The sequence below is a fragment of the Agelaius phoeniceus genome, chromosome 18 (genome assembly GCF_051311805.1).
Source record: "Agelaius phoeniceus isolate bAgePho1 chromosome 18, bAgePho1.hap1, whole genome shotgun sequence".
In the NCBI taxonomy this organism is placed as follows: Eukaryota; Metazoa; Chordata; class Aves; order Passeriformes; family Icteridae; genus Agelaius; species Agelaius phoeniceus.
In genome coordinates, this window is record NC_135282.1 from 8570961 (window position 1) to 8588785 (window position 17825).

The 17825-nt window shown below is 41.0% G+C and overlaps 1 protein-coding gene across 1 annotated transcript; it reads left to right on the forward strand.

The window, feature by feature from the left end:
- The first annotated feature begins 133 nt into the window (after positions 1 to 133).
- SNAP29 (synaptosome associated protein 29) lies at positions 134 to 8651 on the forward strand. The gene is made up of 5 exons (XM_054645480.2): positions 134 to 520; positions 1930 to 2126; positions 2427 to 2512; positions 3469 to 3573; positions 4620 to 8651. The coding sequence occupies exons 1-5, from the start codon at positions 311 to 313 to the stop codon at positions 4775 to 4777; spliced, it is 756 nt and encodes a 251-aa protein (XP_054501455.2). The 5' UTR covers positions 134 to 310; the 3' UTR covers positions 4778 to 8651.
- Positions 8652 to 17825: the final 9174 nt, after the last annotated feature.

Genomic DNA, 17825 nt, shown 5'->3' on the forward strand with positions numbered 1-17825 from the left:
GGCGCGGCTTCACTTCCGCCCGGTGGCCCGCCCTCCCTGCCCGCGCCCCTCCCTACGCAGCCATCCCTCCACGTATTTCCCTCCCCTCACCCCCCGCCACAATAGTTCCGCCCAGCAGCCGCCTGTCCACCAGCGGCGCTGCGGCGCGCTCACCCCGCCCCGCGGGGGGGAGGCGCTCGGTGGCTGCGCCCAGCGCTTCCGCCCGGCGCTCGGTGCCGTAGGCGGAAGCAGCGGAGCGGCCGTGGCCCGAGGTGGGGGCTCGGGGGTTCCGTGAGGACTCCCCGCGGACACTCTCGCGGTCGGCGGCGCCATGTCGGCGCTCCCGAGGAGCTACAACCCGTTTGCGGAGGACGAGGAGGAGGATGTGGCGCCGGCGGGTCCCGGCGGGGCGGGCGGCGCGGAGCGGCAGCGGTACCTGCAGCAGGAGGTGCTGCGCCGCACCGCCGCCACCGCCGACAGCACCACCCGCTCCCTGTCGCTGCTCTACGAGTCCGAGCGCATCGGCGTGGCCACCTCCGAGGTGGGTCGGGCCGGGAGCGGCCGCGGGGCCCGAGCGCTGCCCCTGCGCTCCCCCCTCCGGGAGGGGAGTCTTCTTCTCCCTGTCCCCCGGCCAGATTCCTGAAATGCCTCTTTACTCGGGCTTTTCCAGCCAACCCGTCCCTGTGTTTTCTGGGTGGTGGCGTCTGGGTTTTGAGGGAAAAATCCCGGTTACAGCTTGTGCGTCTGGGCAGTACTGAGGCTGGGGCTCGGCTGTGTTTTCAGCTGCTTTCAGCAGTTCTTACTGATTTTTAGCTGACAAAAAGTTTTTAGCAGTTCTCTTGGGTAGATGAAGGCCCTTCCCTGTTAGTTGTTTGTGATGTGCTTCAGTTCACCCTGATTAATCATTTCCTTCATTCCTCGGGCCCTGTTTCAGCACTTTGTGCTCGGGCTCAGCTCCTGTCCATTGTGTCACCTGCTATAATGGGATGTTCCTTGGGTGATGTGGTTGCCTAAATTAACCCCAGAGCATCCCCAAGCTGCAGCCAGTCCTTATCCTCAGAGGGCTCTTGGTGGGACTTCTGTGAACTTTCAGACTCGTGATTTGTTTGCCCAGGAAATCACAAATGAGGAATCAAGAATTCAGGCTTGACACAGGGCCTGTGGTAAAACTTGAAGTCTGTGTGTTTGTGCTTTATTGAGAGGGGGAAAAAGAGAATATTCAACTAAAATTTTCCAGACTTTAGCAAGAATATGAACACAAGTTCTTTGTTTTGCACTGCTGGTAGCTGCAGGCAACTTTCCTGCCAGCATTAATCTTTGGATTACTTTGGAATAGCGCTTGTGCTGCTGAATTAGAAAATAATGTACTTCTATACAGGAAGATTCCTAAATCCTACACTGCTCAAATTAACTAAAATATTCCTGAAGTCTGAAGAAATTCTGTTTATTTCCTTTGCTTATTTTATTTCTAAATTATCAGAAACATCCTAGTAAGATGAAAATAGAATCCTTTCCCAGTTAAGGTGCCATTCATAACTAGAAATTTTCCTGCTTGCTCATTCCCCTGCCATAAACCTGTGTATTTCCACCACATCACCCATCTGGTGGTCAGCCATAGATGAAAATATCAGCTTTACAAAAGACTAGTACAGAAAACTCCTGGATTGTTTGTGGTAGGTGCCAGGAACCCAGCATGTCACAGGGATGAGGATTTTACAGCTGCTTAATGCAGTGCCTGACAAGCAACTGTTGATTGAAATCCCTGGAGGAAGGGGAGCGAGGGAAAAAGCTGTTTGCCCTCAGAAATAATCTGCACAGATCTGCACAGAATGCTGTTATTTTCCTTCAGAGTGTCCCCTTTAGTGTTAATTGTTTGGTGTCTCAGTTTATCCTGGCTCTATGGTCTGTTCTCTCTGTCAATGTCAAATCTGTTTCTGTCAATGCCCTCAGGAGCTCGTCCGGCAGGGAGAGGCTCTGAAGCGCACGGAGCAGATGGTGGATAAAATGGACCAGGACTTGAAAACGAGTCAAAGGCACATCAACAGCATCAAGAGTGTCTGGGGGGGCTTGGTAAACTACTTCAAAGCCAAACCACCAGAGAGCAAGCCAGAGCAGAATGGAGCCCCTGAATATTATGCTAACAGCAGGCAAGTGACATAAACTTTTTATCTGGTCTTGTCTCCCTTAGCATCTCTGAAATGTCACCAGAAAATCAGAAAATAAAACATCTGTTGGTTCTTTCAAACTCCTGTAAACTCCTGACAAATCTCCTGGAGATTTGTATCCCAGCCTTCATGCTTTGAATGCTTTGAATTCTAGGGAATTGTTTTCATTGTTTCCTGAGGTGATCTAGCAGCCTTTTTTCCCTTTTTTCTTTATGCCAAGGTCAATAGTAAGGCTTTCTTTTTTTTTTTTTTTTTTTTTTTTTTTTTTTTTTTTTTTTACAGGTTAAAAGAAGCAATGATGTCTAGTAAAGAACAAGAGTCAAAATACCAGGAAAGCCATCCAAATTTAAGGAAGCTAGATAATTCAGGTTTGTTGTTAACTTTATTTTGCACTGAATGCCTGCCATCTATGTAGGGCAAACTTGGAGAGTGATGATGGCAGAGACCCTTCAGCCTGCCCAGATGCTGATTTACCTTGCTGCCTAACATCTGGAGATTGTATCCCAGCCTTCATGCTTTGAATTCTAGGGAATTGTTTCCATTCAAATCTTTATCTCCAAAGTGAAGATGTTATACGTGCTAGAGGCTAAAAGCACCCAGTGCTTATATTTGCAGAGAATGCACAGGGTGTCCAGACAGGGTTTCCCTAAGTTTGCCAAAATGTTGCACACTCAGAGGTTCTCCTTTTAACCATTATTTATCATAGTTTTCAAATACTTTGTCATTGTTATTTCAGACATGGATTCTAACCCTTCATACAGAAGCTATTTCTTGATTCTCAGAGGCTGGTGTATGGAGTTTGGCCTCATTCCTCCTCCTCTTAATCTGTTAACTTCTGTGAGGGCTTTTCCCAACCAAATAACTGTTTCTTTATCAAGTGAGCCTGGGTTATTTCACGCAGTAAGAGTGGGAAAGCAGCAGGATATCGATGATGATGATGATGATGTGTGAGTAAGGGAATGGAGGCTTCCCAGTCCGTGCAGTGCCGAGCTCTGTCCAGCAGAGGGCAGAGCGGCTCCGGCCGCCTCAGCCCTTGGTGCCGGTGACCGTCCCAGCCCTCGGTCCCGCCCTGGTGGGCGCAGGGGGCTCGGTTTGCTTTTCTCTCCCAGCTCCCTGCCAGAACTACAAGTGGCAACCCAAAAGAGAATAATTGTAGCTTAAGTGTTCATTTTGAGCTGGCCTATAGACAGCTGGTACTCTGGTTGTGTGATTACCTGGTAGCTGTGTGCAAACTAATTTTTAACAGCTTTGCTAAAACTTCAAAACCTCTTCTCACATGCTTTTTTTTCATTATATAATATTCTGTACTCTATACTTATAACAGACAATGACTTCAACAGAGCAGATTTAGTTTCTTCAGTGCAAAGTGATGCCTACCCAAAGAACCAACAACTGCGAGCTTACCACCAGAAAATTGATACCAACTTAGGTGAGTGAGGAAACTGAAGCTGTTTGGTGTCATACAACTGGGAATTTTTGATTCCTAAGTTAGATAGAATTATTAAGTGATATATTGCCCACACTTTTTTGTTTAGTTAATGTGTAAAATTTGATGATAATTAAAAAATCATTTGCTTGTATTAGCATTTCAAAACTATATACGTGGTTCATCAGTTTAGACCCAAATAATTTAAAGCAATGCACAGCTCTTGAAGTACATGTTTTGTTAAAAGTTGCTAAGAACTGAAAGACACTAAATATTAAATTTGTGGATTTGCTGCATTTCTTTTATTACTTCTCAAAACCATCCAACTGAGTTTGCCTTCCTTTGTTGTGTAGCATGTAGAAAAAGTGCCTGTTTGCTTACATGTGTCACTGTGTAGCTGACCCAGAAAGAAGAGGTTGGGGAAAAATCAGAAAGGAATAAATCAAAGAGAAATAATTGGTCATAAGAGCTAGTGGAAGCCCATTTTTTCTGTTCACAAGCTGTGGCAAACTTACTAACTTGAAGAAGCATTTATACCAATCAATCATACAATGAAATTCTCACCTTTTGGTCGCTTAGAAAATCTAGAAATGGAAGTTTTTAATCTGTAATAGATAACTGCTTAAATCTTCAGTGCACTGGTCTCATCTCTGCATGAATTTTAAAGAAAAACAATTGAGGTAGTGAGCATACTGTGTATGCTGAGCAGAGAATATATGGACCAAATTTTTTAAGAGATACATTTTTTTAAAAAAGGTAAAAACTACATTACAGGGTATGTCTTGTGATAAAGATCCAGTTTGGTGTTAAGCATTTGCTTAACAGCAAATGTAAGATTAAAAAAGGAGGAAGTGACCATTTCTGGTAGTAACAGTAAACTATGAACATACCAGTGCTTCCTCTATTTCAGGGAAACACTCACACTTGAGGAATTGTATCTAACGTTTTCTAACCCAGGCTTTTGGAGAAGAAGGAATCCTGATAGTGTCCATGTAGATCATCTGTGTTTCAGCACTTTGATTCCTGATGGTCCCTCTCTACCCTGACAGATGAGATGTCTTCTGGGCTGAGCCGCCTGAAAAGCCTTGCTCTTGGCCTGCAGACGGAGATAGAAGAGCAGGATGATATGTTGGATCGGCTCACAAAGAAAGTAGAGACGCTGGATGTCAACATTAAAAACACTGATAGGAAAGTCCGACAGCTTTAAAGGATTTTTAGAATTTCTTTTGTTCAGTGTTGGTTCATCCTGAATGCCTCATCTCAACCGATCTCTTAAAAAAATCTTGGGCGGTATCTGTTTCTCTCTTTTTTCTGCTCTGTTCCTGGTTCTTTTGGCATTAAAATTACATAGCCTTAAGTCAGCACAATATTTTACATTTCCTCTTAGTCTATATGGGAAAAGTGCGTGTGGAGTGGAATCCCCCAGCACTGGGTCAGGTGCCCCCTCAGTTGTGTAACCACGTTGTGTGCGTGGAGGGATTCACACTCCACAGAGCTGCAGTGTCCTTAGCTGGGAGTGTGATGAGAAAAGGAACTGCATTTTTGCCTCTGTTTTGGGGAGGGGGCAGGGGGAACAGAAAGTGCTGCTTTGTTCAGAAGAAATGTTGCTAATTCTGTTTACCTACGGATATGTTAAATTCAGAAAAAATGCTGATTTCCAGCTGTAAAAATATTTTTAAGTGACTGTTCTGCAGCATTTCTGGGGCTTAAGGAATGAACTGTTCTGTGGAAGTTGTAAAATACCAAGGGTGTCATGCAGTAATGGTAATATCCTGTGTGTGTTCCCTTTCTTAAGATGATTTTGCCCAAATGGTGCATCCACAGATTGTGGTTTTTATGTTTGGGTAACTAAATACTTTTGCTTTTACAGTCTTGTCAGTAAAGATCTCTAAGGGTATCTTCTGGTCTGCAAGAAATGTTCATTGACAGTGACCCAAAATGTTTGGGTAACAAAATCAGGACTTAAATGTGTGTGCTCCTAAAGATTCTTTTGCAGAAATGGTCACCATCTGTTTTTAATTTTCTGCTCTTTCTCACCTTATTCATTTAGGTGGTTATTTGAAAAATCAGCTTCCATTTTAGAAATGGAGAGTTGATCTGATAGCACAAGCAGATTGTAGAAGACTGTTCTTTACATTTATTTCAGATGTGATTAAAGCTAGAGCAGATGCTGGGCTTTGCTAATTAATGTGACTGTGAAGAAACTCCACTATGGTTCACATTGGCTCAGCAGGTATGAATAATTCCTGCAAATGAAGAAAAACCTAAAACCTTTCTTGAGTCTTCCAGATAGAATTTGGGCTTTCACTTTGTTTTGTTCTTTTGTAAGGGTCACTGTAGAACAAAATCACAATTCTGCTCCAGCCTGAAGACATGACAGTGAGAACTTGCTGTCTGTCTTGGAAACAAGCAAGGAACTCCTGTTTGGAGAGGCCAAGGGACCTGTGTCAGTATTGGAACATCACAGGTGACAGTGTGTGGCTAGGAAGAGATTGTTTCTTCTTTTGAACTAGTGCCACATTGCCTTATAAATTAAAGAAAGACTTTGGTGTTCAGGGCTGTCAAGCTTGTCCCCCTCACAATGTCACATTCACACCCCACTCATTCCTTTTTCAAGGGATGTGTTTCCTTGAGCTCACTTGCCATAAGGTGCATCCAATTGTTAAGGAGATAAGAGAAACTGAGCCTTTCTTGTTTTACTGTGTCTCCAGAAAGTTCACTCGTAGAAAAATAAATCACTAAAAAAGTTACACTTATTGGGCATAGTATTATGGAAAAAATACTATTTCTGGCAAACAGGCAGGGTTGAGTTCTGAATTAGATTTAAGGTGAGCCTCTGTTCCCTTTGTTACTGATGGCATTGATTTCAGTCCCCCCCATAAAACATCTCTTTTGGAGGGTCATAAAACTTCAAGAGCAATTGAGTACCTTTAATTGCTTTTTAATTTTTCAGTTTGTATCATTTATGCACATAAAGAATCATAAATAGCCTATTAATATTAATATATCATTTTACTATTTGGGTTTATACCATGATTAATTATCCTACTCTCTTAGAATATTTATTAATTATATAATTTGATGTCTCAAGATAGCTGATACATTTATTTTGTAAATTATATACTTGCTAGTGTTCATATGTTAAGTACCTCAGTGAAGGAAGATCAAAATTTTGATTATACCTGGTTTAGTATCTTGTTTGTTTAATTAACACTCCTTTTAGTGTGAAATCTGCCTTCACCTGTAAACAACTGGGTCACAACTCAGTGTTTGCTCTGATAACAAGGGTGGACACTGAGTGAGACTTTCTTGACTAAGTTATGGCATATGAAGGAAAAATGTCACTGAAGGATCTGGTTGTGTTATGTGTGGTAAGAAATCTGAACCTTGAATCCAAGCAAAAATCTTTGATTTAAGGGTGAACTGTGCTGCCTTTCTGATGTAAGCTATTCCATTTTTAGTCTAAATGACTTCACAGAATTAACTCAAGGTTTTGAGCAAACGTTTGGTTGTATTGGCTTTATGAAATAACCAATGCATCCTGGATATCTTTGATGCCTTTAAAAACACAGGCAGGGAAGGGAAATAAAAAATAAATCCCTGTTTGTGCTTTGAGAATGCCCTGATCCAAGCAGAGCAGAAACCCAGGATCTCAGCCATGTGGAATCTATTCAGAGGTCTAATTCCTCCTAACAATCCCATCCACTGCCTCAGTAATGTATGCCTGCCTTTCCTTAGGTTTTCTTGCTCTGTTGATTATTTTGGTTTGGTTTTAATGGCCTTGTTTTAAAGGATCATTTCCCACACTGGGTTTTTTTTTCAGGGGAAAAAATGGTGCATGGATATAAAAGAATTTCTGCTACAAACTGAATTGCTTGTCTCTGCTTTCATATTGATTTTTGCTGATAACAAACTTTAGTCCAACTGACATGAGGAGACACCACTATTTTATAATAGTGATGATGTTTTTTACCTCTTGGAATAATTTTCCATCCTACAGGAAAAGGAAAATAACCACATGATTTTTGTTTTTCCAGGAAATGCCATTTTGCATGTATAGTGAAGGATTTACTTCAGTAGCTTTTCTCACCGTTTCCTCAGATGGACTTTTATTTCTTCTTGGATACTGTTGAAAAACTTAAACTGTGTAGAGTCCAGGACTTTCAGAAGTTTTATTTGCACTCATGTGCTAATTTTTGATAAAATAAATTATTTTGCCTGCATATTCATGTTGGCATATAAGCTGGTGTTCTTGCAGCAAAATAGCTCTGGTTAATTTTATTGGCTTGGGTAGAAGTTTAATAAGGTCAGAAGAAGATGTCAGAAAAAGAAAACATTTTAAGTATTCTTTATAAAAAGCAAATTTCCAGTTTCTCAAAAAGTTTGCTAATTAATTTGGAAGAGATCTTAAACACTGGGAAGTAGCATATGCCCTTCATAACTCGGATATAAAATTCTAAAAGCAGCAAGGAAAAAGAATGGGAATAACCAGTATCTGATGACTAGACTCCTAGGTGTATTTGATTTTTAAATTTCCTGAGCACTGAATTAAATCTTGTAACAAATGATATGTAGCTGAATTTTAGACTGTACTACACAGATTTTTTTGCTGTGCTGAGCTGTATGGCCCCTACTGAAACCATTGGGACATGATGATGTCGGGGGTTCTTCTAATGTGTGAAATTCACCTGAAATATTTTGCTGCCTAGTAGTTCTTGTGAAGTGATGTCATTTGTTAAATGGTGAAATAGAAAATACTTTCCAACCAGTCTGCCTTCTGAACAAACATTTTTGTAGGCATTTTTACAAGCATAACATCATATGGAGGATATGTGTTAATTTTTACTTTGAAACACATAGGACTTAATTTTCAAATCACAGGTAGTGATTATTTGTGTCTATGGCTTTTTTAAATAGAACTTTAATTCTGTACCACCCAGGTATAACACTTTTTGTACAAGTCAAATTGCATTATCTTTTATTTAAATGCTAAACTGGACTGTAGTTCAGCAGTTGAAGAGATTGAATGCAATGAGTGTTGAATGGCAAGACAGTCAATAAAGGTGCTTATTGTTCATGAAGAGTTGTTGCATTTATTCCCCAAATTTTTTTTATTACAACTTCATTGATGCTCTTCCCCCTTAATATCTGTTCAAACACAGGACCTACTCTGTTAAATTTGTACCAGCATGGACATAATTTTGCAGCTGGTGGGTTTTGTTTTCTGAGAACAAAAGAGGGCATGACATTTCTATGTTATTTGTAAACAAGCATTTATTTTTGCAAAAGAATTTATTTGTGACGATAAAATAATTCCAGATGTTGCTTAAAAAGTAACCTTGCCACAGTATTTGGTATTATCAGGAATATCAATAACTGGATGTATGCATGAACATGGGACAGGTGAAACAGGAGTAAGGCAAAAAAAGATACAAACCTTTTTGAAACCTTTCTTGTGGTATTTGTGTGGTCCCAAATTTGGTGATGGTAGAAAACCTGTGAATGTCTTGACCTTCAGGTAGGTTCTTACTCGGATGTGAAGGGAGGAACTTGGCTTCTGAATTTTTTTGCAGTAGAGATTAGTTGTACCAGTACTATTTCAGTACCATACCAGTTCTATTTTCAGAAGTCCATATAAGCTGTGGTCCTGCTCATCCATCTGATCTTTCGTCACTGACTTTGGAAAGTTATTTTCCTTAAGCCATATCCCTCAGCAATTTTCCATGCCACCCAAGCAATACATTCATTACTGAAACTTGTGTGATTTAATAATTTCCTGGCACAATAATTCCAAAACATGTGGGAGGAAAAATGGAGAAAGATTTTTCCATCTCCAGGTATTTATTTTACTGCATGAATCCTCTCTCTTGACCCTTTTGAATGGCTTTCTTTGAGCTGGATTTCAGGTGCTTGTTGAGCACTTGTCTGAGAAAGACTTTCATCCTTGCAGCCAAAACTGGAGGGAGGGAAGCTCATTCAGAGGAATCCCATGTACCCAACTGCTGTAGCATTTCCAGCTTTGGATTCCTGGAGCTGTTTTCTTTTCCAATCCCCATAAGCTAAACAAACACCTTTTTTTTTCAATCACCTGCTTTACTAATCAGTGTTTGAAATGCAATATTGAGGCCTTACTCTCCACTCAAGCCAGCTGTGCTTACAGTGGCAGCCTGCCAGGAGCCCGAGGGCTTCACCTGTGCCCAAGTGATGCAGGGTGAAGAGCACAACCACAGCAGCTCTTCTGTGGGACACAGCCCCCCCTTGCTGGTTTCCACGTGTTACTGGACACCATCAGCTACTGGCAATGACAGAGCAGTGGGGTCTGGCTGCATTTAACAGCAAGACACTGGAGCCTTAAACTAAGAATGTACTGATTTAGGAAATAGGTGTGTATTTATGTTGAGCACCACAGTAAAACCATTAAGGTTCCTTGTATCTTTGCAGTTGGGCACATGCAGATGTACTACTGAGTCAGCCTGGCTGTGCTAAGGACCCCAGGAGATCTCCAGGGAATGTCTCTGCTTCCCCACGTGTCTCAAGTGTCAGGGTTATGGAGCTGATTCCTGTGAGAACAATTTTCGTTTGTTATTTGAGAGAATCATTAATTCCAACATACCCTTCCCTGGAGTAGTGATAAATAAAGGCATTAGATAACATTTCAAGATACATTTGTTAAGCCTCTACCACCTTTTTTTGTACCTGCCTGAAAGTATAAAATGAGAAATCAAGAGAAGGAAGAGAACTTCTGCTGAGTCTCAGATGCTCTGTTGCCCAATTGCTCAGTCAGCTGTAGGCCATGTAGTACAACATAATGCAGTTTTATTTTAACTCTCATCAACTGCTCTGCTGTTTTAGTACCTCTGTAGTACGGAATGACTGGAAGATTGCCAAGTAAGGGGAAGTCTGTGTGTGAACAGCCGGGAGGGATAATACATAAATCTGCTGGAAAGAGGCAATTAAAGGCAGCATTGAGATAGAATGAAAAATAGACAATATTGAGCCTCATCAGAAATAGCAACATAAACAGCAGCTACTGTACTGTAAAGTGACCTTTGCTGTAAATAACTGCATTTTACAGAAACCAGATGGATTATGAAGTCTGTGAGCAGACTTACAGAAAGCAGTTTGGTCTTCAGGAACACATCCACATTGATGTTTGGCATGTCCTCCTGGCCCAAAGGGACAAGAGGTGGCTTCTTCCTGCTGTTGTATCTACAGAGTCCAGGGGGGAGCTGCAAAGCTGGATTACATGCAAGCCAAGTAGAGCTGAAAATAATTCTGCATGTCATATGTAACTATGAATGGAGATGACAGAGGAAGTGATATCTGAGATCAACAGTGTCATAGATGCTGCCTTGTTGTTTTGTAAGCCAGCAGCTGAGGAGGTAACACACTTGTGAAAAGGTCTAACACACAGGTCTCTGGTTAGGCAGGACCTCAGAAAGCTCTGCCTAACCAGACCTTGCCCAGAGCTGACCATGACCTTTGGCATCGTCAGCACATCCAACCACATCATTTTTTAACATGAGTGGGTGGACTGGGAAAGGACAGACCATTCCAAAATGTTTATGTCACAAATGAAAGTGGATTCAGGCTGTGTTTTAATCCTATGGCCTAGATTTGACTACCCTTGTTCTAGAATTGATCAAAAAGCTCAAGACTTCCCTGTATTCTACTATGTATTCTGCTATTTTGCTGCCTTTATGAAGGAGTAAGACCAGTCACAGCCCAGACATAGCAAATCAAGCTCCTGTTTGCAGACACAGACTTGGCAATATGCATTAACTGAACATAGTTCTTGCATCAGGCAACATATCATGTGCTGTCTCAGTCACATTCTGAGCTAGGAGAGAAATATGCACATATTTAAAGATCTTTGGGGCCCGTGAAAGTGCTTATTTCTTAACACTAAACATGTTTCTTTCAATTCTTTAGTTTGCCTCTTCCAGCATGACCAAAGAAACAGAAGAAGAGCTGCTTGTTATTAACATGTTTCAGTCCTCATTATATGGGTAGAAACATACAAAGATTACCCACTTTTGATGTGCTGTAGCTCCAGCCTTACTCCATCTAGAATTTAAGCACTGGACTCTGGTTGAGTTGGAGCAAATGACTTGTGGAGAGCTAAGGTGAAAGAGGGAAAATTCTGGCACTGGGGGTAGAAATCATCCCTTTGCTTCCTGGATGCAGTATGGCTTGGTATAGAAAGCAGGAGGCAACTAAAAGCTACTCCATAAGAATCTTCATATATTCTTTTTGAAATTAGTACTTAATTAGATCACATTTTTTTCCATTATAAGGACCAAAAATCTGCAAAGAAACATGACAACAAAATGCTAAATAAATGATTTAGCTAGCACTTTGTATGCTTCCCCTTGCATTTTTTGTGTTAGCTTAAGAAACACTACATATCTGGAACAGCACAGTTTGCCAAAAATATGATGTAATTTTTTATGTTTCAGGGCATCCCTTGGGCCTTTAGAAAAGTAGAAAGTACCAAATACTCTTTAAATTCAGGAAGATCTTTCTAAAAAGATTAATTATATTCTAAAAAGACAGCATTGTAAATTCCCTCTGGTGCTTGTTAACGCCTCTGCACAGGTTTTCTCCCTTTTTTCAACATCCTTCACAAAGTAGCATCAGTTACACTGAAAGCTCTGGCAGAAAGGGGCATGTCTGCCTTCATCTTGTGTCATCTAAATTCATTCTAGTGACAGGGTTGCAAAATGCTGACGTATTCTTCTGCCTTTTAGGCACTGAGCACTAGTAGGATTTTTTTTTAGGTAGACATTTCATTATGAGGTCTTCCAGCTTGTAAGCCTGTGCTTGCCTACATTTTATTCCAGCTCAGCCATCTTGTTTGTTGTCCATAATCTAAAAGGTAGTAAATGTGTGATTTCCCAACCTCTCTGGGAAATATCTTTGTGTTGTGCTTGTATCTTGAATATTCTAGTTAAGACTGAAGTTCCAGAAAAGCCAGTCTGCTACAGTCAGGTCGTACATGTCATTAAGAAACAAGAAATGCAGAGAATGTCCATTCAAACCTGTACCAGAACTCCAGACAGAGAAAGCCAGGAGTGAATAAAAAAATGAGAGTGACTTTTATCTTCAGCATCCTGAAGTTCTATAAGCTGATAGAAGAAAAAAAATACCCAGGGCCTTTGTGTTACATAAAACAGCATTACATGGTCTAACAAAAACCTGTTTTTGAAGGGGAGAACACAGTTCAGAAAATAATGGTGGTTTTGGGATAGGATTTTTGAACCTATATTTAAAGCTAATGCAAAGGTACAGATTCATATAAAAACAGGAATTTGGGCATAAGAAAAGGGAACAAAAATATTTTATGAACAATAAAACTAACTCAAGAAGGTACTGTCCTTGGTCAAAGATATTTTTTTTCATGATTTGCACTGACTGCTTCATAAATTTGCCAATAAAAGCTGAATTCCCACCTCAGCCATTCCTTCTAAATAAAAGTCTCTCCATTCTGGCTGCCTGTTTCATGAAACTTGCTGGAATCCAGTACCTTTTGAGCTCATTCCTCTGTATCACATATGGTTGAATTTGGCCAATGATCTCAAAACTGACTGTGTTGGGGAAAAGGACACAGGTAAACATGGCAAAAGCACTCTCATAAAGACTTCTTCCTTCTGAAGATGGGGGAAATTCTCAGATTATGAATTTAGAGAGTACTTCTTTCCAGGAGTAGGAGAATGGGAAATATCCTGTAAATACCCTTTAGAAAATAAAAGGTCTGTTTACCATCCCTATGGTTTACCAGTAACTGCTTTTCTTGGCTTCATTCTCTTTCCTGGATAATAGAATAATGTTAAGAAAATGAACACTGAGGTTTTCCCTCTCAAGGGTCTATTTCAAAGGAAATAGCTAAAAGGCCCTAACAGCCAATATATTCAGCATTTCTCAAATCACCCTATTCATCTGCAATTGGACAATATTGGCCAGGCTGTAGGACGCTCATGATAACCAGAAGACCCCTCCAGGTCCTTTCCAGCCCTTTCTCATCCCCTGTTTATGCACACTGACTAGTTCTGCTCCCAAATGTTAATTAAGGATCAGATACTTTAGGCTAAAATTTTACTTGGTCTATATACAAACATAGCTTGGATTCTGTTGTTCCAAACCTAGTGAAATTAGAAAGAGATGCACGCTGGATTTATATGGGCTGCCTCATCTCTTGCCATTGCTCATACTTCCAAAGAACACATTCACTCTCTACCTGCTTGATGAATGAGCTGCCAGAGAAAACACTCTGGAGGAATTCAGCTTCTAAAAAGGTTGATGTAGGATGCAGCCCTGATGCATTTGTCAGGATTTCGAAGACAGATGTTGACTCTCCTGCCCTTTATCCAGCTTTGCATCACTGACCACTACATCCCTGTTTTTACAAGGCTGGGCTGGAGGAGTTGCAATTTCAGCTAAGAAACTGCCATGCAAGGAATTCAGCACCTGTGCTGCAAAGCCTGAAGAACAGCAGTGCCAGGGAGGAGCAAACAACTCTACAAATGCACAGAGAGCATCGATGCTGCTGTTCTGTTCATGAACAGAAATAGCTCCTTGAAATGGAAATGCTCCTGGAAGGCAAGAGAAACATATTGTTTGCACATTGCAGGTAAATTGTGTATCACCATGGCATTCTCTGTGGGGAACCTGAAGACCTCCAGTCTGCAGTGCTTTAGACACTCCTGTTCATTCTGACATTAAATGCTATCAGATTCTGCTGATGGAGATGACAATCTCCAGCAGAGCTTTCATGTGCAGAGAATACAGGATGGAGTCTCACATACTGAAGTAAATTCATAAAGTGATATGCCAAGAGTAAAATCCACCATAACAGGACTGTCTTGAAATGCTAAGTGTGTATAACACCATTCTCTTGTCAAAGAATAAATTAGACATTAAATAATTACATATTAAACAATTCCACAACAATCTTTACATTTCAAATAACTACTTCAAAAACATCACAATTTTTACCAGCTTGCTCTCAGGAGCTTGCACAATGACTTCCAAAAACCACAGAAGAAACTCATCCAGAGCCTCAGAGTGCTTTGTATGACCCAGAGTTATGCATTCAGTAAGAACAGATGGAAAAGGATAATTGAATTCCAGGCCAAAAGAGCATGATTTGAATGGAGCTTTGCAGTAAAATGAAGGACTGTGGGACATGTACAAGGAGTCAGTTCTGGAAGGGAGACAGTGATAGAAGACAGTTCTTGACTCAGCAGCAAGGAGTTTGCTGGAAGGAGAGAGAACAGAGAGAGGGAAGGAAAGGGGCAGGCTCCGCCGTCTCCAGGAGACAGCTGGAAAGGAGTCCAAGGAGCGAGGGTGTGGTTTGAAAAACAAGGAGTACAATTTCAAACTGGATTCTCAAGCAAGCAGGGCAGTCAGATAGGGCCTTGAGATGCATGAAATGCAAATTTTCTCCACAAGAGACCAAATCAGAACTTTATGAGTTGTTGTGACACGCTATCATTGCTGCACCAAAACATCTTTGTGCTGAGCCAGCATTCCCAAGGTTTGCATTTATCTGTTAGGCAAAACGCTGATGCTCTGACAGTGCCAGGCAGCACTCATCAGCTGAGAACAGATGTGGATCAACATCCTGTGTTCAGTGCTCTGCCACATGCAGCAGCTCTCCAGCAGTTTGCAGTGATCGTGCACAAGGATGTGCAAGTCCAACCCACAGATTCCTTGTTTCTTGGAGCTGCAATTTGAGGAACACTCCAAGTGTTTGGGTGTTCCCACTCACGAAGGTCTCCTGTAGTGGATCCTTTCTCATATGGGCCAGAAGATGTGCCAGTGACTTTTTTACCTTCTTGAATCAAAACAGGAAAGTGGCCAAACATTTGGAAATTGAACACTTGTGTAGTTAAGCAGTGATTTGAACGGATGTTGTTGAGCAAGAACCCGAGAGAAACATTTAAGAGAAATGCACATTGCTTTTTTCAGTGAGACTTCCTTGGCTGATTCTGTGGGAAGAAGACTGGGAACGTACATACAACATTTTTCCATGTAAATAACAGCCCCTCCAAGACAAGAATATAGCTCTTCTCAAACACTGGAAAAAGAGCATCAGGCTGCCATCCATAGGATGAGCCAGAAACCCAAATATTTGGATGAGAGCAACTTCTGAAAAAATAGAGAAACATTTACCAGGAGCTTTTCCATTTGCATTGTTAAAGGATTGCTAGGGATTACACCCCTCTCAGCTGCTGGCTGCTGTGGCTCTGCCTTGGATGAAGGAGCAGGGGAGTAGCAGTCAGCTAATCACAGGGGCACCAACACAGCAAACCATTAGAGACCTTTTACATTCCCTTTTAACAGACTATAGACTGTAGGAAAAATACCTTAAATAAGGCCAGTAGTGCCTTTTTATTGAGAGACCCCAAACTAAATATAGAAAACAAGGTTAAAAGGCTCAGTTAAAACATCCATGCACACAGCTGACAGTACAGAGGTCAGTTTCTTTAGCTGTGGAAGCTCAGCAGGCTGCAGAATAGAGAAAATATGGCAAAATACTTTTCCTGGTTTTTTGATTTGTGCCAAAATGTCCCAACACGTTCAGCTCACTCTTCAGAGCCAATCACACTTGCAAAGAATGCAACCCTTGGGATCAGCAAAGCCAGGTCTTATAAAGGACAGATACTTAAACACAGCAGTGCAAAGTACAAATGAGAAAGACATCAGCAGACAGAAGTGTGGCAAAGCATTTTTACATAAAGTGAGATACTTTTTTTACTACAGAAATTATGGGATGCTGTAATTAGGATTTGGCCAGCTGGGAGTGGGCATGAAAGATTATATTATTAAAATTGAAGTGAAGAAATATAACAGACCTTTAATTTTAATTATACTTTAAAAGAGCCTTGGTTTCCTTAGCCAGTGATCTTTCCAGTTCATGGCAGCAGTCTAGTGCCAGACTACTAAGATTGCACACAGTACACAGTGACTTTGTAATTCTTAATAATAAAAATATTTCAGAGACAAATATGTTGCCTCTTTGTCATAATTTTCTTTAAAATATTAATGATATAAAAATATATCTCTTATAACTATGTACACTACTTAAGAGGCACAACTTAATTTGTACAATAAGTGATGAAAACATGTGGTTTGTTTTTTGGGGTTTTTTTTGGGTTTTTTTAAGCAATAGATATAAATTAGCAAAAATAGGAGCTCTAGATGTAATTAATTAGCATCCATAAAGTGAACGTGAGGGAGAGAAGTTGACAGACTCACTGTACCAAAATGAGCTGGTGACAAATATGTCCTGATGTCCCACTGGTAGTCTGTCTCTGCAGCACTGCTCACTTGCCCTCATTTAGAACTCATAACCACCAAAATTAAACTGCAACTTACTAACCTACAGAGCAGATGCTACTCAAACCCCTTTGGGCCACATAAAGGTTGTCTCCACTTTACCTCCAGTTTTTCTTCATTCTTTTGAGAGACCAGACTGTGGTGCATAACCCAGATCCTGAGTCCTCTGGGGAGAGCTACAGATCCCAGATTTCTGCAGGGATGGGGCTTTAGCAGCCTCTCATTCCTACCTCAGTCCACTCTAGACCATTCTTCACCAAGGGATCCCCATGGCTGCAGCCTGTGACTCTGTGTGCCAGTAGGAACCCAGGTGTCTCAGCAAACCATGCCTATTATCCCTTTGGAAACTTAACCCAGTTTTATTAATTCCCATGTATTAAAAATGAATGAGGTTAAGTGAAAATAATGAGGTTTAAATTGTAATGTATATGAAATTGTTTTAATCTGCCTCTGGTTTTGAGTCTTCAGGGGTCCTTTGTTCAGCTTTATATTAGAGATTCTCCTATAATCTTGTGTTTCCCAGAGCTGAGCTCTCTGGGAAAATGTGAACAATACAATGCTCTGGATAAAAGTGCTGGAGCCAGTACCACTGCAGCTGTTTCCACCTCAAAGGATTACTGTAATTTAGGAGAAGTATAATAGCACTAACATTAACTTCACCTTCCTCGTCTAATGCTAATGGGCTGACTAGGAGGGAGAGTAAAAAAAAAAAACTGCTGTTGAATCTCTTACATGTTGGACTCTTCACTTCTCGGTTATTGAAGAGCTTCCAACTCACAACATCAACTCTTGGGGAAGGAGCCCTATTTCTATTTAGAAATTGAACAGGGCAGAACAGTTGGGTGGTTTTCATGGCTGGTAACTGGTCATAAACCCCTTGAACCTACCTTTGGGCATGACTGCAGGGAGCAAAG

Excerpts from the sequence above, each read along its gene's own strand:
- SNAP29 (XM_054645480.2), top strand. The coding sequence starts at position 311 with ATGTCGGCGCTCCCGAGGAGCTACAACCCGTTTGCGGAGGACGAGGAG. Across the intron at positions 521-1,929 it reads TCGGCGTGGCCACCTCCGAG|GAGCTCGTCCGGCAGGGAGA; the intron begins GTGGGTCGGGCC and ends CAATGCCCTCAG. Across the intron at positions 2,127-2,426 it reads GAATATTATGCTAACAGCAG|GTTAAAAGAAGCAATGATGT; the intron begins GCAAGTGACATA and ends TTTTTTTTACAG.